Genomic DNA, 26,614 nt, shown 5'->3' with positions numbered 1-26,614 from the left:
GAGGAGGGCTTCTCAGATGAGAGCTGAGTTGATTACTGAGTTGGACACCGCCAAGTAGATGAACAAATCTTCGCCTGGTACGGGTTTTAAGAGCAGGGAAGGTGAAGTGAGGTAGGTCTTCAAGTTTTGAAAAGCTACTTCATACTTTTCATCTCACTTGTCTCTTTGTCCTTTCTTCAAGGGTTTGAAAATGGTCTGCACTTGTTGATGGATCTCGAAAGGAATCGGTTGAGAAATGCTGCTCTACCCGTCAGACTTTGTATCTCTTTTGTTTTGGCAGACGACTTTATGTTGAGGATAGCCTTGATTTGATTCGAATGTTCTTGATACCTCTTTGGGTGACTAAGTATCCCAAAAGTCTACCGGATGGGACTCCAAATGTGCACTTGCTCGGATTCAAGTTCATGCGATATTCTCTGAGCAAGCCAAAGGCTTCGGCAAGGTTCGTGATATGATCTGCTCGTTGGGGAGCTTTGACCAACATGTCATCTACGTAAACCTCCATAACCTTGCTGATCTGCTATTTGAAAAGTTTGGTCATGAGCCTCTAGTACATTGCTTCGGCGTTCTTCTTCATGCATCATGATTTGATTGTAGCCAGAGTATGAGTCCATAAAGTCGAGCAGTTGGTTGCCATGAATTTTGTGCAATGACCTTCTCTGACCAACTCTTCGAGGTACCTTTTCCAAGCATTACACTCATTTGTGTAAGGCTTGTGTGCCCCTATGGAAGGCGCATTATTTGTTGGTATTCCTCTTATCAGGATCTCCTTTCATGGGTGGCGGTCTCTTCAACCAAGGCTTGTCCTTTACTTAAGTCAGGATCTGATGTATCAAAGTGATGAACTTTGTGTAGCTCTCATTCGCCAAGGAGTCCCCTTGGGGTTGTGCTTTGCGCTTGGAGTTGTTCTTGTTATTGAACTTGTCATTTCGCTGACCTGCTTGCTTGGACAGTTGATCGACTTGCTTGGCACTCTTCTTCGTGGCGATTCAATGGTCATCCCAGAACGCTTAGTGTTCCGCGATCACGAAGATCTCTGCCAGAGTCTGACTGGGAGAGATAGTCAGCTCGTAGTATAAGTCGTGCTCAGTTGGCAAGCTTTTCTTGAAAGCTGAGGAGGCAATAGATCATCGCACCCCCACGATGTTAGTTTTCTCTACCTTGAACCTTTTTATGTAATCTCGAAGGGACTCATCAGGTTTCTTACGCAGGTTGAACATGTGGTCAGCTTGTTTCTTGATGTCCGATAGGAAGTGTACTCCTTTGTAAAGACGAAAGCTAGCTCCTTGAAGCAGCTGATCAACCTGGACAGCAGAGTATAGAACTAGTCTTGATGTGCACCTCGCAAGGTTATCGCAAACACCTTGCACATCAGCGCATCCTCAAATTTGTAAAGAATCATGACACGTTTGAAATATTTCTGATGGCTCTCGGGATCGGAATCCCCTTTGAATTCCGTGAAAGATGGCGTTGTGAATCTCATTGGCGGGGCTACCTGCTCGATCTCATTGGTGAAAGGAGAAGAGTTTACTTGGTCTACCTCATCGTGCAAGGCATCCTCCAAGTTTCCTCAAACCTTCAAGTCTCGAAGCCGATCATTCACGAGCTTCTTTGACGTCCCCTACTCACAAGGCTTACGGCTTACGTCGGTGTCTCTCATGGCATGGACGTCGTTGACTGACTTCATCATTGACTCTCGGGGGTGGATCTCATTGGTTGCCTTACATGATTGGCGTATTGGTGGACTAAGATTGCGAGGAATTTTCTACGACTTGTCGCCCTATACTGGCTCTTCTAGAAGGGGCCATTGAGTGTCTTTCTTCAAGCACTTCCTGAGGTGGATCGTGAGGCTGATCTTCTTGGGGGGTTTATCCTCGCGTAAATGCTTTTTTGCAGAACCAGGTGGGCATAGACACCGGATCAGGGACTCAACCTTTCGTGTACGTTGGTCCTTAGACCTAATATTGCATGAAGGCTCAATCTGCTTTGATCAGAGCTTGCGGATGCTTGTGACACGCCAGTATTCTGGGTAACATGTTCTTGCCCCTTTCCTCGGTTGCTGGTTCCTACTCGACCTGCATGTGACCTTTCGAGTTGCCTGTCGGTGCATCCATTTGTCCTTCTCTCTTCACCATGGGATCCATCGCCAATGTTTTGGACCAAGTTGATCTGTCTGAGGAGTTCTCCAACCAAGTTGTTTTAGTCGTCCACTCTGTGAGCCAGTTGGTTAACCCTAAGGCTCAGGTCTACTTGATTGCTTGGATCTGAAAGAGATAATTGTGTGGAGCCCAACGGCACGCGAGCTAGGGTTTCATTGGAGGTATACCCGGTGCATGCGTCAAACGTGGAGGCAAATGAGGGAATGGACGTAGTTGTTCCACGACGGAGTCAAAGTTGGCCGCGGCACCAAGTTGATCATAAGCATTGGAGTTGGGTTGCACCGCGGCGCCGTTGTGTTGGCGTGCATTGAACTAGACCATATGGTTGTATGTATGGCAGCTGCTAGAGCCGATCGGCGATCTTTGCAGTTGCAAAATTGTGTTGGTTGCAAAGTCGTATAGAAGCGCGGTGGTGACTGTCAAAAATGAGCTCTCAGCCAGAAGGCCGAGATGAGGAACGGTATATGCTAGGGTCATGGCGGCACCCACGGTGCTGGGGTGTTGAGTCCAGCTTCGGTAGCAGAAAGTGGTGGCTGTCGTGGGCATTGACATTTAGGGTTTAGGTCGCGGCTTCGGCAGCAGAAAGTGATGGCTGTAGTTGGCATGGACATCGGATTGTAACCCAACCATTCGTGTACGTTGGTCCTTAGACTTAATCTTGCACAGAGGCTCGATCTGCTTTAACTAGAGCTCGCGGATGCTTGTGACACATCGGCATGCTGGGTAACATGTTTTTCCCCTCATTCTCGCATGCTGGTTCCTGCTCGACCAACATGTAACCTTTCGAGTTGCCTGCCGGTGCGTCCATATGTCCTTCTCTCTTCACCATGGGATCCAAGGCCAATGTTTTGGGCCAAGTTGATTTGCCTGAGGAGCTATCCAACCAAGTTGTTATGGTCGTCCACTCTTTGAGCTAGCTGGTCAATCCTAAGGTTGAGGTTTGCTTAATTGCTTGGATCTGGATGAGATAATTATGTGGAGCCCAACGGCACATGGGCTAGGGTTTCATTAGAGGTATATGTGAGTGCATACGTCAAGCGCGGAGGCAAATAGGGGAATAGACTGAGTTGTTCCACGACAGAGTCAAAGTTGGGGGGTGTCACCAAGTTGGCCATGAGCAATGACATTGGGTTGCAATGTGGCGCCATTGTGTTGGCGTGCATTAGACCAGCTGCTAGAGCTGATCGACAGTCCTTGCGATTGCAAGATCGTGCTAGTCACGGGGCCACATAGAGGTGTAGTGGTGGCTGCCAGAAAGGAGCTCTTGGCCACAGAGCCGAGAGGAGGAACGACAACGGCTGGAGCTATGATGGCACCTACTGTGCTGGGGTGGTACAATGCAGCTTCGGCAACGGAAAGTGGTGGCTCCCACGATGTCGCGATGTCGTGGAGGCTCAAATCCGTCAAGGATTGAGTCGTCACGGCGGTCTTACTTCTCGTGCACTTGCTTCCAACCATGGTTGTTTGGAAGGCTTTGGTTGAGTGATGAATAAGAGGAAACAGATTCCTTTGAATCAAGAACACTCATTGAGTATAACTCGTGCTCTCAATGAAAGAACCAAATATGTTTGAGCAAAATTTCTCATGGGGAACATTCAAAGGTTTATTCCTCGATCTTCGATCTTACTTCTCTCTCTTTTTCCTCGATCTGTGCGAAATAAATTGGAGTAAATAGACCACAAGCGAAGGGTGTTTGCCAGAGACCCTTCGATGCCTAAGTTAGTTTGATGGGATCTTGAAAAAAATATGACAATAGCTAAAGTGGTCGGAGTTTTCTCTCACAAGGAGAATCATGTGTGGTATTTGGTGGAGCCGTGTAAAGGAAAGGGAAAGGGTGTGGCAAAGAGAGAGAGAGAGAGAGAGAGAGAGAGAGAGAGAGAGAGAGAGAGAGAATTTCGGCAGCAATTAGCTAAGGTTTTTCGAGTTACCTTCAATGCCTTGTGTAGCCATGTATTTATAGTGCTCCTTGTATGCTAGGGTTTTGGGAGAATAATCCTTATTTGTTTAGGATTATTCTGTCCCAAAAAAATGATAGGAATTAATCCAAGATATTTGGTGGAAATTGGTTCCTTGATTTAGGGAGATATTTCTCTATTAAATTAAAGATAATTTTCCTAATTAAATATGATTTAATTAGGGTAATTAGTTGACTTAAAGAATATTCCTTTTCCACGTGTCGTCTTCTTATTGGCTGGCGAAATATGTTTTCCCACAACCTCCATAATCAAATGCATCATCACATCATGCAAACAAAATCTCATACTATTTACCCTGAGGCTCTGTTTGGTTCATGAAAATGGAGGCTTGAGGATGGGAAATCAATTGTTTTCCCTTGTTTGGTAAGTTCAAGTATGGGAAATCGTTGCCTTACAGATGGGAGAGTAGTGGGGAAAGTGAAGTCCTCCTCCCCCATTGGGTTCTATTTTTCTTCTCATGAGAAATTTTGGGAAAATAAGCCAGCATTAAATACACATGTTTCATGCTCATATTGTCCCATTAACAATTTAGAATTACAATATAACATTAAATGCATTCTTTTTTTATTTTATTTCATATGGGTGTAATTGAAAAATTAAACAAACCTAGTTTTACATTGATACACAAACCAAATATGTGAAAGGAAATAAAGTGATATTTTTTGGTTACTTTCCGAGGATTATCAAACATGGGAAGTGAATCTCCATTTCCCATCTCTTGAAAAATGACATGGGAAGTTATTTCCCTTCAAATTCGATCTATGAACCAAACGGGGCCTAAAATTGAATTATAGTAAGTAAGTGTTTTGTGGAGACATAGTGTGAAGAAAATAAACAATGCAATAGTATTTTCTATCCTCTGTTCCTAGTAGAGTCAAACTCCAAGAAAATAAAAAATTAAATATTGAAAAGGAAGATTTTATCAAAGATAAAATAACATTGGAGTAGGGTGTATTAGGGTATATTAGGGGTATTGTTGGTAATTAAATAGGGTGTACTTAGTTAATTTTACATTTTGATTTAAATATTAGGGTGTACTTAGATCATAAGGGTGTACTCAATTAATTTTATGGTTCGGTTAGCAACACCCTAAAAATATTCTTACATTGAGTTAAGCACATCAGCAGCATAGTGCTTAGAAAAATATTGACAAGCTTGCTTTCTTTCTCTGCAATTCTGAACTTGGTAGGTTTCTGGTCTAAAATATCGATGGTTTTGAAAATATCGGTAGTCCAAAAACACGAAAATTTTGATGGAAATATCGGGATATTATCGATATCGATAAAAATTGAATAAAAACCATAGAAATTGTAAGAAAAACTTGGAAATTTTTCTTGAAACTTTGGAGAATGTTTATTTAATCCATTATCTATTACTTTATCACACAAAAATGGAAGGAAATGAATTGCATGATGGGCTTAACTGATTTAAATTAATTATATAGCGAGCTCACAAATATTGCGAGTGTAGAAAATATGTAGTAATTAATGGAAGAAGATTAAACACACCATAATCATTTATTTATAATGATTAACTATAATATTTTACACTTTAACATTGCATAGTAAGATACATGAGTGACTTAGTATCACATAGAGTTCCTATAGGTTCAAATTTGAGTTGTTTACACTAACATCTCCTGAGGTTTTCGGCTTTTCCACAAAACTCCTTGAGGTTTTAGAAATTACAAGAACACCCCCTGAGGTTTAAAATTGTTTTAACAAAACTCCTTATTGATTTTTCATCCAAAGATTGATGATTTTATTAAAAAATTTCTCCAAATGACAATGTTGGCCTTTGAGATTAGATTGCATAACTTCATTGAGGTTAATTTTGTCATTTGCTTAAGTTTTTTTTTTTCCAGTAAAATCATCAATTTTTGGACAAACAATCAACAAAAAGAGGCTTTGTGAAAACAAACTGAAACCTCATGGGATGTTCGTATAATTTTTGAGACTTGAGGGGGTTTTGTGAAAACACAAGAAACTTCCAGGGGTGTTAGTCTAAATAACTCATGAAATTTTTTATTGTCTTCATCATTTCGATATTATCAATATTATACCAATATTTTGGTCAATATTGCTAAAGTGTGAGAGAAATTATCGACATAGATATTTTCCGATATTATCGATATTTATACGATATATGTATGGATACGTTCTAAAATATCTTTGACCCGAAAAAAAAATAATATCTTTAATATTTCGTCGATATTATCGATATTTTAGACTCAGGTTTCTGGGATGTGGCTTGCCTTGTTGGCTCTGTTCATATTTAGCTGCTTTCTTGAGAGATTCACCAAGAAGGGGCCAATGCTATGCTCAGTCCTGGGGATTATACCTTCAGTTTTTCTCAATGTAAACAACATGTATGATGGGGCAACCGTGGCTCTGATCAGAGCAGGGGGCACTTTCCACTTCAGAGGAATGTGGTTTGGTGGGGCCCACGGGATCATAACCGACTGCTAAGAGGCACCGAACACTCAAAGTTGCATGGACTGATTATCCTTTGCTATCTTGGATTACACTCTGGAAATACCAACTCTTTGGAACCGACTAGGGTGTTGACTGCTCTTGAAGGGACAGACCGTAAGTTGAGAGAATTGGTGGCGAAGGCAATATATCACCTGAATCTGTACCACACTGGAGTCATTCTCAAAGGCTGACATATGCGCAGCAGTAGTAGGATCAGTTTGATACTTTTGAAATGGAAAGAAACAGGGCACATACAAACATAGTTGATTTATAAGATAAATGCAAAAGTTCTCAATTAATTGTTCTTGGGATAAAGAAAAGCAGTGATGACTTGTTTATATGAAAATAATACTCTATGCTCAGTTCAGTTGCGTCCTTTCTCGTAAGGTTCTATTTTCTCATACAAACAAAATATCAAGTTTGCCTTCTGGAACTCCAAAATCAATACAGGACCCCGTCTTGTCGGTCCTCAATTAGCAGGGTTTCCAACACATGCCCTAATCACAGAAAAGAAATCAGATAAGTAGTAGGAAGAATAATTATACCTGAGGGATCATTTGCTCCACTGAATATCTGCAAGGTGAATCCTGACTATCCTTAACAAGTCCTGGAACTGTCAGATTGATATTGTGAATTCACTTCATACAAGCAACATGGCTGGACTTCAAAAAACCTCTATAGACACAAGTAATTCCCCGATGACACTCTTTTGAGATCATTACTAACTCACTCTTCCTAAGTTAGCATTGCAAATTTTCTGTGCAATAGCACTAATAAGCATGCACAACTAAAACCAGTATTTCGGCAACAATATTACTTCTACGCCAATCACGTCAAATTTTTAGAAAAGTGCATAAACTGTTGTTAGTAACACAACACTTCTAGACATATACAGCTGCAGCTGGGGGATCTTCTCCATATCTAATACAAGAAACTACCATCACTCATCAGAAAGAGGAAGACTATGCAGCCCAAAATGGTCGCATGAATTGACGGGATGATTTTCCAACCATTAGGAAGATGAGGGCAAAGCACGCCATTGGTCAACAAGAAGCATTACATCATCACGTGAAGTTTCTGAAAGCTGTTGAAGAATCACATCCTTGACATGAGCGGATGCACTTTCCCCACCTCGGGTAGCAAGTTCCAAGTAGACTACAGCTTTTATCTTTTCTCCTTCCTGCAGATATTACCGTTAAAACCTCCATCTGCCTACCGTAACAAATTAAATACTTGCGATAAAAGTACTTTTTTTCTTGCTTCTAAATGAGAATAAATTATGATACAAATGCTACAAAAGTATATTTAACAGGTATACAAATGACAATCATTTATATCAACATAGTGCTCCCACCAAAACAATAACTTCATATATGCAATAAATGATACATACAGAAAAAAGAGCGAGTCCATGCTCATATTGAGCTTTACTGTGCCCACGATCGGCTGCTCTCTTCATCCATTTTCTTGCTTGGTGATGACTGTGTGCTAACCCTTCCTCAAATTTGTAACACAGTGATACATTGTACATGGCACGCACATAACCACCTTCTGCAGCTTTCAAATACCATCTTGCCTGTATGAAGAAAAGAAAACTTACCAAATCAAAGTTCTGAATATGGAAGTATGTTGGGCAGAATAGCTGACTTTATAGCTGGAAATCAGAATGCAACTGCATTTGGTTAGGATATAACGGCATACCGCCTCTTTTATGTTACAATCAACCCCACGGCCGTGATGCAGACAAAGTGCAAGCTGGTACTGGGCACGGGTATGACCCTCATTGGATGCATGATATAACCATTTTACAGCTTCCTTTGGATTTGGAGGTTCAACTGCACAGATAATAATATTCACACGCACAAACAAGACTATACACTCAATGCAAACAAACAAACTTCCTGATGAAAGGAAATCCAACTCTGCCTATAATATCATACAACATCATATAAAAAGAAATAGCCACCATTTAATTACAACTGTGCATCTAATGTATTGGTTGTAGGAAATAATGAAAGGAAAGCATTTGAAGAGAAATCCATATGCAACACACTCCTATATTTAGTGTATTCAAAATAATCTGATCAAAGTTATGTATATAGAGGGGGGAGAACCCCTTATTTCATAATGCATTAACAAAATAAAACTTAAATCATCTGAAACCATTGTTCTTCATTATAATTACATTAACTATTCTTCGAATCAACAGGATAAGTTCTAGAATCTCACCTTAAATTTGATTTAACCCCAACTAGTTGGGGGCAACTACAATGATCCTACTTTGCCATTCTAACCGGCTGAAGGGCAACTATTTTTCTCAATGATAGTTAAAGTACACAAAAAGCAACCCACCAAAACACTTGGAAGCTTCTTCTTATAGACGTGGATTAGCAAAAGAGCTCATAAAGGTATAACATTCAAGAATTTACATAAATGGATTGGCAAATGTACAATTTGAAACCGGATATGAAATATGAGTAAATTCCAATTCCACAAAAATCAAATTTCTATCACTCTCTGTTCAAAGCCTCTAAATTTCAATATCATGACTATGATAAGCAACACATTTGCTACTAAATAACCAGGGAAAATCAAACCTTGCAGATAAGAAATTCCCAAATTGCACTTCCCAGCCAGGTCACCCAGGTCTGCAGCTTTCTGATACAAAGCGACGGCCTTGTCCTTGAGGCCTCTCTCCCAGTATATAAGCCCGGCATCCACCATAGCCATGGTGGACCCCAGAGCCGCGCCCTTCAGAAACGCGTCGAGAGCCTTGTCCATGTTGGGCTGGACCCCACCTCGGCCGTGCTTGAACCGCTTTCCCCACCTCATATACAGCATCGCCTGTCTCAGCGGCCGAAGTGCCTTGTACCACGACTTACACGCCAACGACGCCGCTCTGAGGTTCGGGTGGCTCAGCGAAACCCCGATTATCATTATCAATTCGTACGGCAGGGCCGAGAAATCGCGACCGTCCGTTGAAGATGACGACGATGCTCTTCTGCCGGACATTCGATTGCTGTGCTTCGTCTGGTGGAGCTCGTGGTGCTTTTTACCCTTGGTGTTCCATAACGGAAAAGCCGTGAAACGACGGCCGTCCGATCGGCCTGGCCATGTCGTCTGCTTCTTCTCCATTTATCAGGATTTGCAGAGTCACAGTCTCGCAGACCGATCGATTTGCAGAGTCACGGCCGTCCGACAACGTCGATGGATGTTTTTGGTCATTTGATAAATATGGGCCAATCAGGAGCGAGCCTGTCGATTGCCTCGGTTATTACTTGGGCTTCGGTTGAGTTTATTCAGGCCCAAGTATTTGGAACACTTCATTCAAAGATGGCCCACTTAGCCACCAAGCCATCCTACTTTTGCAATTAGAGTTTTTTATATATTTTTTTATTTAAAATTTTATAAACAAATTCCTTTCACCTCTTCTTTTTTATGGTTTAACCTACCCATCATGGTTGGTTTCTCCTACTAATCCGAGAGTTTAACGACGTAAGTAACGGAAATAAGAAGTTCGAGAATGAGATAAACAAAGAATAAGAATCATATCAACTACTCCCTTTTAATTGATTTGATTCATAATTTTTGGGTATTTGATTAAGAATTTTAAGGTGGAATCTGTGTATTAAATGATTTATTATGTGTAAGTACACACAGAGCGGAACTATGAATTTTTCAACGAGTGGGCTAGTTAAAGGATTGGGGTAAAATTTTTTTTTTTTTTTTTTTTGTACTTACAATTCTATAGTCTTTGTAAAAATAAAAGTGTACATTAAATAATATAAACCACGCTAGTTCATAGCTTCATTAACTAGTTTTCAATAAAGTTTAACATTAAAAAATACATATTAAATGCAACAAAAAAACAAATATTATCAAAATGAAAATATGTTCAACAACAAAATTGAAAGTGTACCTATTTCAATATGTACATTTATTGCTACAATGCAACTAAATTCATAAAAAATTTAAAAAATTTGAACTTTGTTATATTAATACGTATTGAGTTTTATTTAAAACAAGCAAAATATATAAGTTTGATTTATTTTTTTCCACCCAAAAACATCCATGAGCTACAGCTCACCTTAGTCATTATGGAAAATATTTCCCTTTCTTGTTCTCATTGGTTGCAAGTAAACCTGATGCATTCCTCTTATTAAGCTTGAATGTATCACTTAATGCCATATTGAATTACATACTCACATTATTATAATTAGTCTCTCTAACATACCAACAAAGTAGGACTCGAAAATGGTGCATGTATGACCAAAGATTTGTATGGGCATGGGGGGAGAGTCAAACATGCCGGTGGAGGGTTTGCCACGCCCAACATGCAGACGATTGCGCATTTTGTTTGGTGATGATGGTGGCTCCCAAATCCCACTAAGAAAAAAAAAAATGGTTGCTAGATTTTGAAGCATGAATTCCAAGTACTAATTCCATTGTCGCCAGAGAGTGAAATTGGCCCCCCACATGCCACCCAATCACTGAGTTTTTCTATGTATAATTTTTGTAGCAAATTAATCAGAGTTCAATTTACACAAAAAGTTGTGAATTTCGAGGAAAGAGATTGGTCGCAGAAGGTGGCATGTGCCGCCCCCACAAAAAGATCTTCAGGCTTTCAGCTCAGTGTTATGGATGCCACCAGGGATTAGCTGCACATAGACTGTTTTACGAATTGACAATTAAAAACTAAAAGAAACTGCAAACTGATCTGGTTTTTGGATATGCTTTTATGGCTTGATGTGTTGTTAAAAGTCAAAACTTTGGGGGTGTGATGAATAAAAACTTTAGATATAAAGAAGTAGGATTTTGCTGTTTTGTGAATCGTGATTAGTTGAGTGTATTAATAATCACTTGTTTGGGTTAAGTAAACATTTGGTAACTTATTAAACGGTCTCTCTGGCATGTTCTAGCATAATCACTCATTAACAATTCTTTGATCCCTTGTCGTTTTTCAATAATAGAAGCGAGCAAACTATATAAATGCAAGGATTGGGTTACAATTTTAATCCACTCCATATACATGTGGTCTCCAATAATGGGGGGTCTTAATATTTAACACAAGAAAAATAATAAGAAATCTAATCCAACATGTAGTGAACACTAGCATGCCAACACGCTGGCCAATTCGGAACAAATTTGTATGAAATGGGGATAATATTGTTTTATTATTCTTAGTTAATCACAAATGATCACGTAATTGATCAAAAACAGTAAAAAAATGTTATTTCCGTTTCACACGAGTGTTTTTTCCTCTCAAATAGCATTTGCTGTCTCAAACCCAAACAGACGGGTTGCAACCTTATTGTATCAGAGACTGCTGTGTAGGTGAACCGCTTATTGGCACTTATTTCAGTATATACTTTTGCTATGAGCCTAGAAAACAATTGGGTTTCTTTTCTTGCTTTTTCCATGAACAATCTATATTCTATTGCAAAATGCAAACTTTAATCCATTTAAATTACATTTAGATAGAATTAGTGGGTTCCTCAATTATTGGTGCTGCAAAACTTAAGCTTGAGAAAGGGCTAAATAATAAGGACCATTCAAACTTCACATAGGATCCTCTCCTAATTTTCCCCCCCCCCTCCACTGCCACATGTGATTTGTCTTCTACCATGAGACCTATCTATCAGAATAGCACGAGAGAGAGAGAGAGAGAGAGAGAGAGAGAGAGAGAGAACCTTCCCTTTCCTTTCCTTTCCTTCCCTTCCCCACTAATATCATAAAGAGTCCGAGGTGGGTGGGCGGTCATCAGTCTTCAGTCTTCAGTCATGGCGTGTGGGGGCACTTAGATCACGCATAGACCAAACTCTAAGTCTAAAGAGAAGGTGATGGCAGAGCTGAAAAGCCCAGCTGGGGCCATGGCCAAAGGCTTCTTGTGGGGCTTAGTTTTGGTTAGTCAGTCGATCAGTCAGCCAAAGGAACAGAGGAACTGCATCACCTTATCTTTTTAACCCATTGAAAGGGATTTAATTTATTGCCCTCTATTGTTGATTTTGACAACTTTTGGAGGCTTACTTACCAACATTTTGACTGCGATTTCTCATGCCTGCGCTGCGCATGATCATGAACAGAAGAAAATAAACTCTTAAAGAAAGATATCAAAGTTGAATGAGGAACAAGAGACAAGAAAACAGAGCAATCTCTCACTCAGCAGATACAGTATACAGAAGAAGGAAACTCGGAGCAAATTAAGAAGCATGCAAATGAAACGAGGGTTCATTAAGCAATAAAGCTAAGATTGACGATCTTTTATTTATTTATAATAATTACCTATACATAATTATCTCCTAGCTAGCTACCTTCCCAATACAAAGACCCTAAAGATCATGACTGACTGCAGACTAAAAATGAAAAAGTGAAAACCCAAAAGGAGAGAGACAAAAAAACGCAACAAAAACTAAAAGATCAGGAAAGAAAAGAAACAAATCATTAACAGAGCCAAAAGTTTTGAACTTGCAATTCCAAAGTCAATTGGCCCTTTCAACATGGCGTATAAACACAGTTTCTAAGTCGGGAGGAGTGAAGAACTCCCTAACACCAGCGCCATAATTACATTTCGAAGCAGCTGCTTTCCTCTTTCTCGGAGGAGGTGGACACGTCAGCCTCGTCGGAATTCTGGCTTCTTCACCCGTCGGGGTCGTCGAACACTCCTCCACGTCATCGCCGCCGTGATCCCGTTCTGTCTCTACGGGGTTTGTGTACAGCGGCTTTAATGGAGCCCGTAATGGGATTCCGGCGATAACCCATTTTTGAGTTTCAGAATCCAAGCCTATGTCCACAGGAGCTGGCTGAGACTTCCCAGAAAAGCCCATTTCTTTGTGGACCAATTGAAGCGAACCCAGTGAGATAATTATAGGAGAGAACAAAGGATCGAATAAATAAAGATGGGTTCTTTTTATTTTACTTTCTCTGATGCGTAAAGGGGATGAAGAAACAGAGGAGGGAATAAAATGAAACCAGTGGAAAAGTCAGGTAAAAGAGAAAAAGGAGGAAGATGAAAACTGGAAAAAGGCTTTGGGTTTTTGGTTTGTGTTTCAGTGAAAGAAAAAAGGAAAAGGGAGGGAAGGGAAAGGTTGCGCTTTAAATGTGGAAGAGTAATGTTTCGATGTTCTGTTTATACCAATCACTCAAATCAGTCACAGAGTCTAACAGAGATAGAGTCACAGAGAGGAGAGAGAGAGAGAGAGAGAGAAAAAGAACCCGAGGAAACTCGTGACATAAGCAAAGTATTAAATATTATATTAAATTAATGAGAGGAAGAGAAAATAAATACGAGAGGATAGGTGAAGGGGTGCCCGTGGAAATAGCTGACCGCGGTCCGCGGACTTGCTGCAGTGGTGAGGTGGTGGCCCACAGCTCACATGAGTGTGGGGTCCACGTGGGATAGGCGTGGTAGGGTGGGGTATGCACTTATTTGTCTCCCTGAGCAGCAGAGTGCAGGGTGATCCGGGGGCAGAGGATCGCTGCTCCGAGGTGAGTGAGGGCAGAAAGGGGAATGACTTGGATTTTGGGGCCAAGATTTGGGGTCTGGGGATCACCAATATTGTTCAAATATTCCCCTCTTTTTATAGACGCCTGCCCTTTTGGTATTTCCGTTTTTATCTTTTGGTTGCGTGCCACTTACCATTTTATCTTATTTCTTTGATTGGAAATAATAGTAAAACAGATATGCTGAAAATAATCAGATGACGTGTCCAATTGGAATACATCATAAACGCAAAAATCTGGTAGCTCAAGTTATTATGACATTCGAAGTTCTAGATTTTTCATCCACTCTTAATATAACTTGTTTTTAAAAAAAAATAGTATGAATGAAAATATGAGTTTTCATAAATAAAAAAATCTTGAATTCATTTTAAACAAATCAGAATTTGTTATAATAATTAAAAAAAAACACATACACACACAATGTGTACATATTTTTGTGGTATCTTTTTATATTTCAGTTATGTATAAATACATTAAATTTTGACTTTTAAGTAAAAAAGAATGACTCGCTACTTCTTAAGTAAAAAAAAATGACTCCTTACATGAAAGTAGTGTTGGGTTGTGAGTTTGTGGCCTTAGAATTTAACCTAGTCTTCCACACGGTTTCTTTGAACTTTGGATGGGTGACTAGACATAATGGTTCAATCTGTACAACTATATTAGTCTCTAGTACATGTTTGATTTTTCTTATTCGACTCCATTTTGAGCAATTTAGCAACCTACACTTGGAACCATTTTCGTGAAAATTGAAATATTTTCTGAGCATCAGCTTGTTTGTTTTTGTCAAAAAGAAGAAAGTAAAAGAAGATAAGAGAAAAAGAAAAACAAGTACTTACTTTCGCATCCAAAATCAACCTTTCCGAGTTCCATATTCGATGCTGATAGACTTTTGATTGAAGTCACATATAATTCATGGACAAATCAAGATCAGCCTAAGATGTCAGAGTCCCCATTCCTCCATGCTTTTAACACAAACACAAAACAGTACTCCCATGGAAAAAATAAAAGTTTTTTTCTTTGTTTTTTTGGATGGAGGAAAAGAGAAAAGTTGTGTTCCTCAAAGCGATAGGGCAACTGTGCTGGTAGGCTCACCTCAAAAGATAAAGAAACCAAAATGCAATGTCCCAAATTCTCAATGGGTTTGGATTTAGAGAGATAAAAAAATAAAAATAAAGAAGTTATATTTATTTACTAGCCAAGCAAGAGAATAGAAAAAGAAAGACAAAAGCTAATGGACCCAAATGAAGAGTAGGGTAAAAGGCTTCAATGAAGTGTCACATCACTATTGGTCCCATTCTAGCTTAAAAGATGGAATTTTTAGTCCTCTGCAATTTACTGCAATTTACATTAGAGGCTGGAGAGCAGAGTTATAAATAGACATTCAATATGTAAGAGGTGAAAGTAATTTTGGAGCCTAAGATAAAAGAAGAGAGTTTTGCAGAGTATTATACATCGACCAGCTTTGCAAAAGCTGGAGATATGAGAAAACTTGCTTTGCTGGAATTTTACATCCTCGAATAGCCTCTGTGATCTTCATATTGCTCCATGAACTCATCATTGAACTTCTTGAAACTATCCATGATGGCAGGCATGTCTTCCTCAGCTGGTAAGATGGTTGTCCTCAAATGGAAGACCCTGCATGGGAAAAGGGAAAAAAAAAAACCAATTACAAACTGTTGCATTATTGAAGCTAGTAGAAACATAACTAAATAGTGTCCCTCTTGTATGGCAGTGTAACTTACTACAATAGACTCTATGCATCAGAGATTCATACATACTCTAGAATAGAAGATTGCTAAAATTTATTACCCTTCTTTCTGTCCAAACCCTGATCCAGGGACAGTGGAAATGCCAGTGGCTTCCAAAAGCTTGAGACAGTAGAAAACATCCGCAACTTTTCCAGCTCTTTTAGCAGCCTCTATTGCTCTTGGTGGCAAGCGTATTTGAGGGAAGGAATACATGGCACCTAAAATCAATTTTCTTAACCGTTCATATAAACAGCCATAAAAAATCGAGGAACTTCAAAGAGTTGTAAGAACCAGTAACATTTATTTAAATCAACTTTTTACCTTCTGTGAAGTTACAAACAATATTTCTGCAGTTGTTAAATCCATCAGTCATTATCCTTGCTCTTCTCCTCAAAGATTCAAGGATCCCCTTGCTGCAAAGTTGATAATTAAAAAAATCACCATTATCTATTGCTTCAAGAAGACATCTCTTGATACCAAATGTTCCAAATTTCAAACCCTTTTCTGAACTTATTATTGTTACTTTTTGATTTTAAAAAAAAAGGACCAATAATTATCATTTTGGTTCATTGTATCTGAAGATCATGGGGCTTAAATTTTATTATTTTATTATTAAAGAATATGATACTTTTCGAAAGGTTTTCATATAGATCAAATCCTTTACATGAACATGATGGCAAAAGCTGCATGAAAGCTTAGCAACAATCTAAGTAGCGATTGTGATTAAGTTAACCATGGAAAAGCAGATCGGTTTCTACAGTCCAGTATCCAATTAATTAAAGGAGTAAAAACATTCACCTATACTTTAAAGGGCATACCTTTCCCTAACAAACTGCTCATATGAAATATCTCCAGGTTTGGGAGGGTTGACCATTAGCCCCATCTGTAAATAGACAGAGTAATTCTCTAAATCAGATAAACAATTTCGGACAGAGGGATGGGTGTCAACTTCCACATAGAATAGCAGAACATAAAATATTTAGTGCTCACTCACAAATATTTGTGCAGGAACATTTGGACTGAGTGCAATTGATGCAACCTTATATATCTCATCAACCGTCTGCAACATGAGATCATGAAAACAAACATAACAATGAGATTTGGAGTTTAAATACTGAATTGAAGAATCATGCTGATGTTTGAATCATTCCATTCTACGAAAGTCAAAAGATGGTCAGATTAATTTGAAAGGAAAACATCAAACAAGAACACTATTTTATCATGTGGCAAGAAAAAACTAGCTTCAATAGTTTCAGTATTTGCTGACATATACTAATCTGAAAGTTAGGAGGCCTCTAGTAGATCAAATCTTCTCCTTGATTTAATCCATTCCTTTCACAAACTTTATACCATTTTTGTATTTTTATTCAAGTCTAAATGCTAAACCCTAAACCCTATCAGAACCATGTTGCATTTACAAGAACGGCCAGCAATACTAAGTAAGAACATAACTTCATTAATGCTGACAGTTGGAAGCATGTTTGGAAAAGTATGCGATGTAAGTAGACAACTTAATGGAGGCACAAACCTGTGGAGGAATGTTTGTCATCTCAAAGTACCCACCACGCTGCCCACATTCACCCCAGTATCCTTTGGACACAGTGTGGAAAGAAACAAGCTGGACTTCCTTGCTTATGGGTAGCCCCATACCCATCAACACCTACCCGTATTGTCAGGATTAAAGAATTACTTTTTATTTCAGCTGAAACTACAGGCAAAGGCTCATGCAGTTAATTCTAAAAGCTCAAGAATATTTACCTTTCTTGCACTAATAAAGGGGCGTTCATCCTGGTATATATTCTGCTGATAAACTTCGTCCCCGAGCAAGACTAGGCCTTCGTGGAAACAGAAGTTCAATATTTCTCTTAAATTAGCTTCACTAAGACACTGACCAGTGGGGTTGCCGGGGTTTATAATCACCATTGCTCTCACCTGATTGTGTTGCACTATAGATTTAGTTGGTAGTAAAAAGCACAACATATAGCCGCTACTGTTATTGAAAAGAAGGAATAAGAAGAAACTGACATTTAACACTAAATTCTGGAGGTAAAGAGGAGAATGTTGGACAGTAAATTGTTCCTAAGGCATGCTAAAACAACTCTAAACTTAATGAAATCCACATATTGAAGATTAAACAGTTAACATATTAAAGGGTATGCCAAATGCCAATTCAGATTGTGGGCCGCTCCTATTCATCCATTCATCTAGTTTACTCTTAGTTTCAAAACAGATTCCCTGAATTCTTCCATAAACAAGCCAGAGGAAAAGCATACTAACAGTAATTCCTTTAGAGCGAGCCTGTGCAACTGACTGGCGAAGATTATTAAGATCAAGACCCCAATTTGCTGTTTCCTCAAGGTAATACGGAACAAGAGAACCACCAAACAGAGATATTGCAGCCGAATAGAGTGGGTATTGTGGGACTGGAACCAGAACCTGGTGGTACCCAAAACAAGAACTTAAATGAAAAGAGAATATTTTATACACGTCTCTGTTTTCTATTTATGAGGACATTAATTTTTCTGTGTCATTTAGGAAGTTACATTACCCCATCTCCTTCACCACGGATGATGGTATTCAAGATCTGCATCACACCTTTGCTGGCACCATCAGTGAGATATATGAGTTCTGGGTCACTGTCATTGGGCCACAAAAATAAAACACCTTAAGTCACAACTTCAGAACAAAATTAACAACTTTATTGCCTCTGAAAAAAAAAAGGGGGGAAAGGTAAGGCTTGATATCTAGCAACCATCACCTTGGATATCCATCACGTCTCTCAATGAACTCTGCCACTTCCTTCCTAACACCCGGAATACCTCGGGAATCACTATAAGCACCTAGATATACAACGTGAAGGAAAATTGTTCATTTTGAGTTCATAAGTGCAGCTCTTAACTTTTCACAAACCTATGGAACAACTTCTCGGCTATGCTTATTGCAGATAACGGGGTTCAAGCAGTCATGTTTTTAAAAATAAATCGAAGATACATATATCAGCAATAGCAAGTTAGAAGGTACAACAATAGAGACAAAAAAAATTCAGGAAAACCTAAGAATTGCCACAACTATTCATAACATAAAAAATTTATCTCGCTTTTGAACAAAACAAGAAAAGTTCCAAAGCCCCATCGAGATTATTTAGCAGGTGTGTGATTATAGTCCAATCCTTTTTCCCATGATAACATAACATGAAAGGCAGGTAAGATGAATACCTAGACCACCAGTAGTAATTGAAAGATAATGTTTAGCTCTTGAAATTGCATCAGCAGGGAAGATCAGTCCTACATTAGGGTCATCTAATAGGAATGGAGCTTGGCATAAAGCAACCACCTGCACCAGAAGATTTGCTTGGTCAAAACAAGTATTGTAGGCAACTTGAGTTAGCAACTCAAACAATTCAATCTGAAAAAAGTGAGTATGATGACCTGGCGAGGGAAAGACAGTGGCTTCTGTCCTAGAGCATGAGGGTTTCCAACATTTGTGAAAATAATCTGCATACAAGAGACTGAAATAATGAGGCAGCAGGAATAGAAACTATATAAGTTAAGTTGATTACAGGTCAGAAGCATTGCAAGCCAATTTTCCAAGTGTGAATGCCAAGAAAACCCCAAAGGGAACTGGTATCTATACCTTCTTTCCTTCCTTCTGAAGCTCAGAAGCTCGAAGATACAACTCGCCTCTAACAGCATATTGAACCTTCTTCACATTCTCATTCAGTGACTCGTAGTCCAATCCCTTAGGGGGCATGATGATAGTTTTACCTTCTTACACAGGTCTTACCCAATACAAGGAGAAGGCAAGGCAGCAAATTTATGTACACAACCTGAAGATTTTAGAAAAATTTATGAGAATGGCAAGGAAAGCCAATATTCAAAATTCAAAAAATAAAATATATGGTGTGGAGATGGGAACTTGAATATCGACCCACTCATCAGCCAACCTAAATCCCAGAACTCATTATTTATTTCTAAATTCAGTATGTTTTTCTAAGCGAGAACTCATTTAGCCAAAACAATAACACTGCATATTAATTATAAACTAGTTCACTGGAGGGAAGAATCATTCTGATTATAATACTAAATGCAACGCAAAGCAAAATCACACCTGAATTTGTGAAAGCTATTTAATATTTAAGAAATAAAGCAATAAGAGCAAGCGCAATCACAGACATCAAATCGCAAGTCTAAAGATTATATAACACAAGATGTCTTTATTTTTTTTATTTTTTCAGAATTACCCAAACAACGACATCCCAAGTGGACAAAACTAAGAGAAGAAGCGATGAGAATGGCTAAGAGTTAAAAATTACAGAAGAGCCAATGAGACAACGATCACAGATCTTCACCAACAAATCAAACTTCAAGTTAACGACCAAAAAAAAAACCCATCAACCCCATTTAGAAGATTAACACAGAGATATCAATAAAGTCCAAAATAACAGAGAAAAATAAGGAAAAATAATCAGAAGCCTCTCACCTGTGAAGTTGGGTTGGTCTCTCTAAGAAAAGGGGTGGCGGCGAAGTCTTTGGCAGTCAAGGAAAAGCCAGGTATGTTCTGTTCTGCTAACTAAGAAAAGGGGACGCAGCACAAGTTCACAAGTGTAGTCTGACACATAAATATGAGTGATAAGAGAAAGAGGGAGAACATTATGTGGCAGTACGGGAAATGCAATGGCAGCAGCAGAGCCACTGAAAAAATATAAATGGATTATTGGGCATTTTATCGTCATTTTGAGCCAAGGAGATAAAGCTCGTGCAAGAAATGTGGTGCAGCTTTAAACTCTGCGTCTTTGGTAGATAATGAGGCTTTGGCCTTTCGGGGTCATCTTCCTTTTTGACACATTGCGCCATGGTCACTCTCAATATCCCTCTTATTGAACACAATGTAGTGGTTCATATTTCTTCATTCATTCATCTCTCTCTCTCTCCCCTTGATTTTTTTCGTTTTCTTTTTTTAGCCAATTTTTTTTTTTTTTTTGGTTGCCAAATTTAGCATGTGTTTCACTTAGGCAAATTGCAAATGACATTATAATTTTACTAGCCCCATGGCACATGCTCACGCATGTGCCAATTGTTTTATTTTTTATTTTATTTTTAGAAATAAGAAAAGATAATATGGATAGTTATGTTTCATAAAAGTAGAATCTATTATATGATTTTATTCTTATTTTTAATTTTTTTAATATGAAAAATGTGAATTTATCATATTATTCTCATTTAATTGATAAAATGGTAGAATATCAAACATGTAGCAAATCATCTCATTTGCCAAGTCCGAAGAAACCCCAACTTATCCGCTACAAAATTTGCTCAATTTTTTAACTAAATCATGTAAATAAGTAGTAGATGCGGGTTGGACCAGTTAGTCAAGACAGTGAAACTGCTTCATTATATCTAAGTTCGAATTCCTTTTCCACTTAATTAGATTAATTTAGAGTAATTTAGACTATCACTTGCATAATAAACATGTAAACAAATGTAATAATTCCAATACTGTTATGAAATAACCTGAGATATGTGGTAGATTTTGAGCTGAACGTAAAGTAGACGAGACACAGTATTTAACGAGGTTCGGCTATGCCTACGTCCTCGGAGAGAAGCAGCAGTAACCTTTTCACTAAAATAATAGAGCTACAATAGTGTTTACAATATGTGTGGCTCACTGAATTTTCTCTCTGCTCACTTACCCTCTTCTTTCCTCTTCTATTTCTTCCTTTCCTTTTCTTCTTCTCTTTCTTCCGTTTCCAGCTCTTTCTCTCTTCTTCCTTCTCTATTTATAGGCAGCTGTAAATGACACCCGTGATTCTACAATACACATCCGTGAGTGTGCAGCCTCCAAAGTTTTTGCTTAATTTCTTTGTGGGCCCCATAAATGTGGGCTCCACGTGTTTCTTCTTTACAACACTCCCCCTTGGAGACCACATATCCCTAGATTGGTTGCCTCATTAAAACCTTGCTTGAAAAAACCCAGTGGGAAAATCTATGCGAAGGAAAAAGAGTACAACGTGCATATGTCCTATGTTAGAGGACTCTTGAATGCTCCCCCTGATTTTGCATGCTCTAACTTGATTGCTTGCAGAGTTGTCGTAATCCGATGCCATGCACTAACCTTTGGAAAGTATATTTCGGCAATGATTTAGTGAAGAGATCTGCCAGGTTATCACTTGAGCGGATTTGTCTGACTTTGATTTCTTGACTCTTCTGGAGCTCATGTGTATAGAAAAACTTTGGTGATATGTGTTTGGTCCTGTCACCTTTGATATATCCTCCTGTGATCTGAGCAATACAAGCTGCATTGTCCTCATTCAGAATTGTTGGAGTGTCTGTTGTTGAGGGTAGGGCACATGTGCTTCGGATGTGATGGATTACCGACCTTAACCAAACGCATTCACGACTGGCTTCATGGAGGGCAAGTATTTCTGAGTGATTGGAAGATGTGGCCACTAATGTTTGTTTTGTTGACCTCCATGAGATCGCAGTTCCTCCACATGTAAATACATATCCAGTCTGTGATCGTCCTTGATGTGGATCAGAGAGATATCCTGCATCAGCATAACCAATAATACTCTGGGCGTTGGTCGATTCACTGGAATAGAATAACCCCATGTCTGTTGTCCCACGAAGGTATCGTAGAACATGTTTGATGCCGGTCCAGTGTCGCCATGTTGGAGCAGAACTGTACCTTGCTAACAGATTTACTGAAAATGATATGTCTGGTCTGGTACATTGTGCTAGGTACAATAAAGCACCTATGGCACTAAGATATGGTACTTCTGGACCAAGGACCATTTCATCATCCCCTTTTGGACGATATGGGTCTTTCTTAATGTCAAGCGATCGAACGACCATTGGAGTGCTAAGTGGATGGGCTTTATCCATGCCAAACCGTTTCAATACTTTCTCAGTGTAAGTTGATTGATGCACCAAAATTCCATTAGCATTGTGCTCAATCTGCAAGCCAAGACAATATTTTGTCTTTCCAAGGTCCTTCATCTCAAACTCACGTTTGAGATAATTAACAGTCCTTTGAAGCTCTTCAGAAGTTCCAATTAGATTCATATCATCGACATATACTGCCACTATCGCAAATCCAGACTCTGATTTCTTAATAAACACACATGGGCAAATAGGATCATTTGTGTATCCTTCCTTCAATAAATACTTACTGAGACGATTGTACCACATTCGTCCAGATTGTTTTAGCCCATATAATGATCTTCTCAATTTAACTGAGAACATGCCCCGTGGTTTATTTCTGGCTGCTTCAGGCAACCTGAATCCTTCTGGAACTTTCATGTATATATCTGTATCCAATTCTCCATACAAATATGCGGTAATGACATCCATGAGTCTCATTTCAAGTTTTTCTGAAACCGCCAAACTTATTAGGTAACGGAATGTAATTGTGTCCATTACTGGAGAGTACGTTTCCATATAATCAATTCCAGGCCTTTGTGAAAAACCTTGCGCAACGAGTCGCGCTTTATACCTTGAGATCTCATTTTTCTCATTGCGCTTTCTTGTAAATACCCACTTGTAACCTACAGGGTTCACATTGGGTGGAGTTGGAATTATATGTCCAAAAACACTCCTTTTTTCCAAAGAATTTAATTCTGCCTGGATTGCATCTTTCCACTTAGGCCAATCTTGCCTCTGTGTACATTCATTAATAGAGCAAGGTTCAATATCATCATCTTTTATGATTTCAGCAGCCACTGAGAATGCAAATATATCATCGATGATCATCTCATTTCTACTCCACAATTCATCAATGGACGTAGAATTTATGGAGATTTCTTGACTTTCAGGTACGGTTGCCACTTTAGGTGCACTTGTCTCACCAATGACGTTTTCCTTGTCAAGAAGTACCTGTCCCTCTTTAGGGGCATTTGAATTATGAATTGTGGGCTCTCTATTTATTTCATTTGGATTCATTTTGCCCATCAACTTCCTCTTTCGAGGAACTGAATCCCTTGAGCCTAGTGGTCTGCCACGTTTTAGGCGTGCAGCAGATGAACCATTTGCTGGCACATTGCTTTGTCCATCATGGACATCAATCCGTGCTGGTGCATTTGCAGCTGGGATATGAGATTTTGTCACCTTTGCTGCATCATTAAATGCATCCGGCATCTGATTTGCAATACTTTGGAGGTGAACGATCCTTCTCACTTCGTTTTCGCATTGAGCAGTATGAGGATCGAGATGAGACAATGTGGATACATTCCATGACAATTCATGTCGTTTTTCAGGAATGAGTTTGCCTTGTTCTTTAGACACAGATTTTTCTCCCCTAATGGTGGGAAGATTGTCTCATCAAAATCACAATCCGCAAATCGTGCGGAAAAAATATCACCCGTCAGGGGTTCCAAGTATTTGATGATAGATGGTGAATCAAAACCAACATAAATTCCCAATCTGCGTTGAGGGCCCATCTTAGTACGTTGCGGTGGTGCAATAGGCACATATACCGCACACCCAAAAATTTTTAAATGTGAAATGTTTGGTTGATTTCCCAATACGAGTTGTATTGGAGAACATTGATTGTTGGCAACAGGCCTCAATCGCACAAGTGATGCTGCATGTAAAATGGCATATCCCCAAGCAGAAATTGGCAACTTTGTTTTCATTAGCAAAGTGCGTGCTATCAATTGAAGGCGCTTAATTAAAGCTTCTGCCAAGCCATTTTGAGTATGCACATGGGGAACAGGATGTTCAATATCAATGCCTAGTGACATGCAGTAGTCATCAAAAGTTTGAGATGTAAATTCACCAGCATTATCGAGTCTGATTGACTTAATGGGATAATCTGGGAATTGGGCTCGTAATTTAATTATCTGAGCCAAAAGCCTAGCAAATGCCATATTCCGAGTAGATAAAAGACAAACATGTGACCATCGGGTAGATGCGCCCACCAAGACCATAAAGTACCGAAATGGTCCACATGGGGGATGAATAGGTCCACAAATGTCCCCTTGAATTCTCTGCAAAAATGATGGAGACTCAACATCAACCTTTAGTTGTGATGGTCTGATCACCAACTTCCCTTGTGAACAAGCTCGGCAAAAGATGTCACTTGATAACATAATGTGTTTAGTCAATAAGGGATGTCCTTTAGAGTTGGTGATGATCCTGCGCATCATGGTGGATCCAGGATGACCCAACCTGTCATGCCAAAGCTTAAAAGCATTTGAGCCAGTGGACTCTTGGTCCATGATACTATGTGCCTCAATTGTCCGTATGGTTGTGTAATACAACCCCGATGAGAGCTCACAAAGCTTCTCCAGTATACGCTTTTGGGTATCACTGGAGGTAATACAAAGATATTCCATGTTTTCCTCTTTCTTTGTTTCAACATGGTAGCCATTCAAACGTATATCTTTGAAACTCAATAGATTCCTTCTGGAGTTAGATGAATACAAAGCATCTGGAATGGACAGTATTGTTCCATTCGGTAACATAATTTGGGCTCTTCCTGAACCTTCAATCAGATTTGCAGGACCTGATATGGTTGTTACCTTTGCTTTTGTAAGCATTAATTTTGAGAAATACTTCCGATCTTGAAGGATCGTATGAGTAGTTGCGCTGTCTGCGAGACAAATATCTTTGCCATAGCCTTTGTTTTGAGGGCATCCATAATTTACATCCATGCCACCAAATAAGTAAAATAAGCTGAAATCAATAAAGAAGACAACATTACCACTTTTATTGGATTGAAATTTAAACAACACTTCAGCTAATACATATAGTACATTAAGGAAACAACACTTCAGCTAATGCATATAGTACATTAAGGAAACAACACTTAGCTAATGCATATAGTACATTAAGGAATTTAATCTAATTCGGACTCATAACCTTCATTCCCTCTTTTAGTAACAAAATCAGAAACATCTAGATGCGTCTTGTTTAGCTGACGTGATATTTCTGATGAGCCATCTATGGCTGGCGGAGCATGATCAATGTAATTTATCTCCACTTTCCTATTCTTAAGTGAAGCTTGATAGAGATCCGCCAAATGCCTGGGCGTACGACATGTGCGCACCCAATGTCCCTTTGCACCACATCTGTGACAAGGGCTTTCAACATTTCTAGGCACATGGCTCATCTGTGCCTTTCCCTTATTACGGGATGCATTTTTGCCGTTCGTGGATGGACCACTCCTTGGACCTAAACCCTCTGAACGAGCACCACGATTTTTTTCTATTTCCTTGCCAGTGGCCACGCTTGCCCCATCGCCCACGTTTGTGGATATTACCACGAGATGAAGTGGCATTCACTTCCTGAGATGCAGCATTTATTTCAGGAAGTGGCGCTGAGCCCGTTGGGCGAGATTGGTGATTCTTTAATAATAGCTCATTATTCTGCTCAGCTAACAAGAGGCAAGATACAAGTTCCGAGTACTTCTTGAAACCGCTATGTCTGTATTGCTGTTGAAGGAGGACATTTGAAGCATGAAAAGTGCTCAGAGTTTTTTCGAGCATATCCTCCTCAGATATATTTTCCCACATAGCCTCATTAATGAGGTAATTCTGTGCATAGCAGAGTTATACTCGGACACTGACTTGTAATCTTGAAATCTCAAGTGGGTCCATTCGTATCTAGCTCTTGGAAGAGTCATCGTCTTCTGGTGATCGTATCTTTCACCTAGAGCTTTCCACAGAACCAACGGTTCATCAACCACCACATATTCGCTTTTCAGCGCTTCATGGATGTGGCGGCGAAGAAAGATCATGGCCTTCGCATTCTCTTCAGGCG

At 39.3% G+C, this 26,614-nt stretch overlaps 3 protein-coding genes across 6 annotated transcripts; all 3 read right to left on the bottom strand.

The window, feature by feature from the left end:
* Positions 1 to 6,314: 6,314 nt before the first annotated feature.
* Positions 6,315 to 9,851, bottom strand: LOC117615488 (F-box protein At1g70590). Of its 4 annotated transcripts, none has more exons than XR_004584027.1 (5): positions 9,207 to 9,851; positions 8,311 to 8,444; positions 8,003 to 8,185; positions 7,155 to 7,789; positions 6,315 to 6,796 (listed from the first exon to the last, which is right to left on the bottom strand). XR_004584027.1 is itself a non-coding variant. In XM_034344570.1 (4 exons), the coding sequence occupies exons 1-4, from the start codon at positions 9,742 to 9,744 to the stop codon at positions 7,622 to 7,624; spliced, it is 1,023 nt and encodes a 340-aa protein (XP_034200461.1). In that variant the 5' UTR covers positions 9,745 to 9,851; the 3' UTR covers positions 6,898 to 7,621. The 4 variants fall into 4 exon arrangements, 1 of the variants encoding a protein (XP_034200461.1); XR_004584026.1 differs by having other exon boundaries at positions 6,315 to 6,767; XR_004584025.1 differs by lacking the exon at positions 6,315 to 6,796 and adding an exon at positions 6,898 to 7,106.
* Positions 9,852 to 12,836: 2,985 nt separating this feature from the next.
* LOC117613247 (cyclin-dependent protein kinase inhibitor SMR6-like) lies at positions 12,837 to 13,852 on the bottom strand. Its single transcript, XM_034341875.1, has one exon. It carries the CDS (start codon positions 13,431 to 13,433, stop codon positions 13,089 to 13,091), a length of 345 nt encoding a protein of 114 aa, XP_034197766.1. The 5' UTR covers positions 13,434 to 13,852; the 3' UTR covers positions 12,837 to 13,088.
* Positions 13,853 to 15,341: 1,489 nt separating this feature from the next.
* Positions 15,342 to 20,695, bottom strand: LOC117624640 (glutamate--glyoxylate aminotransferase 2). Its single transcript, XM_034356019.1, has 14 exons — positions 20,337 to 20,695; positions 19,491 to 19,683; positions 19,286 to 19,351; positions 19,073 to 19,190; positions 18,616 to 18,697; positions 18,406 to 18,493; positions 18,135 to 18,293; positions 17,616 to 17,789; positions 17,386 to 17,517; positions 16,852 to 16,917; positions 16,676 to 16,740; positions 16,179 to 16,270; positions 15,919 to 16,075; positions 15,342 to 15,744 (listed from the first exon to the last, which is right to left on the bottom strand). Exons 2-14 carry the CDS (start codon positions 19,605 to 19,607, stop codon positions 15,615 to 15,617), a joined length of 1,446 nt encoding a protein of 481 aa, XP_034211910.1. The 5' UTR covers positions 19,608 to 19,683; positions 20,337 to 20,695; the 3' UTR covers positions 15,342 to 15,614.
* Between the last annotated feature and the right edge of the window lie 5,919 nt (positions 20,696 to 26,614).

The sequence above is a fragment of the Prunus dulcis genome, chromosome 1, assembly GCF_902201215.1.
Source record: "Prunus dulcis chromosome 1, ALMONDv2, whole genome shotgun sequence".
In the NCBI taxonomy this organism is placed as follows: Eukaryota; Viridiplantae; Streptophyta; class Magnoliopsida; order Rosales; family Rosaceae; genus Prunus; species Prunus dulcis.
Note: the sequence above shows the minus strand (reverse complement) of the source record. Positions and strands in the feature narration are given on the sequence as shown.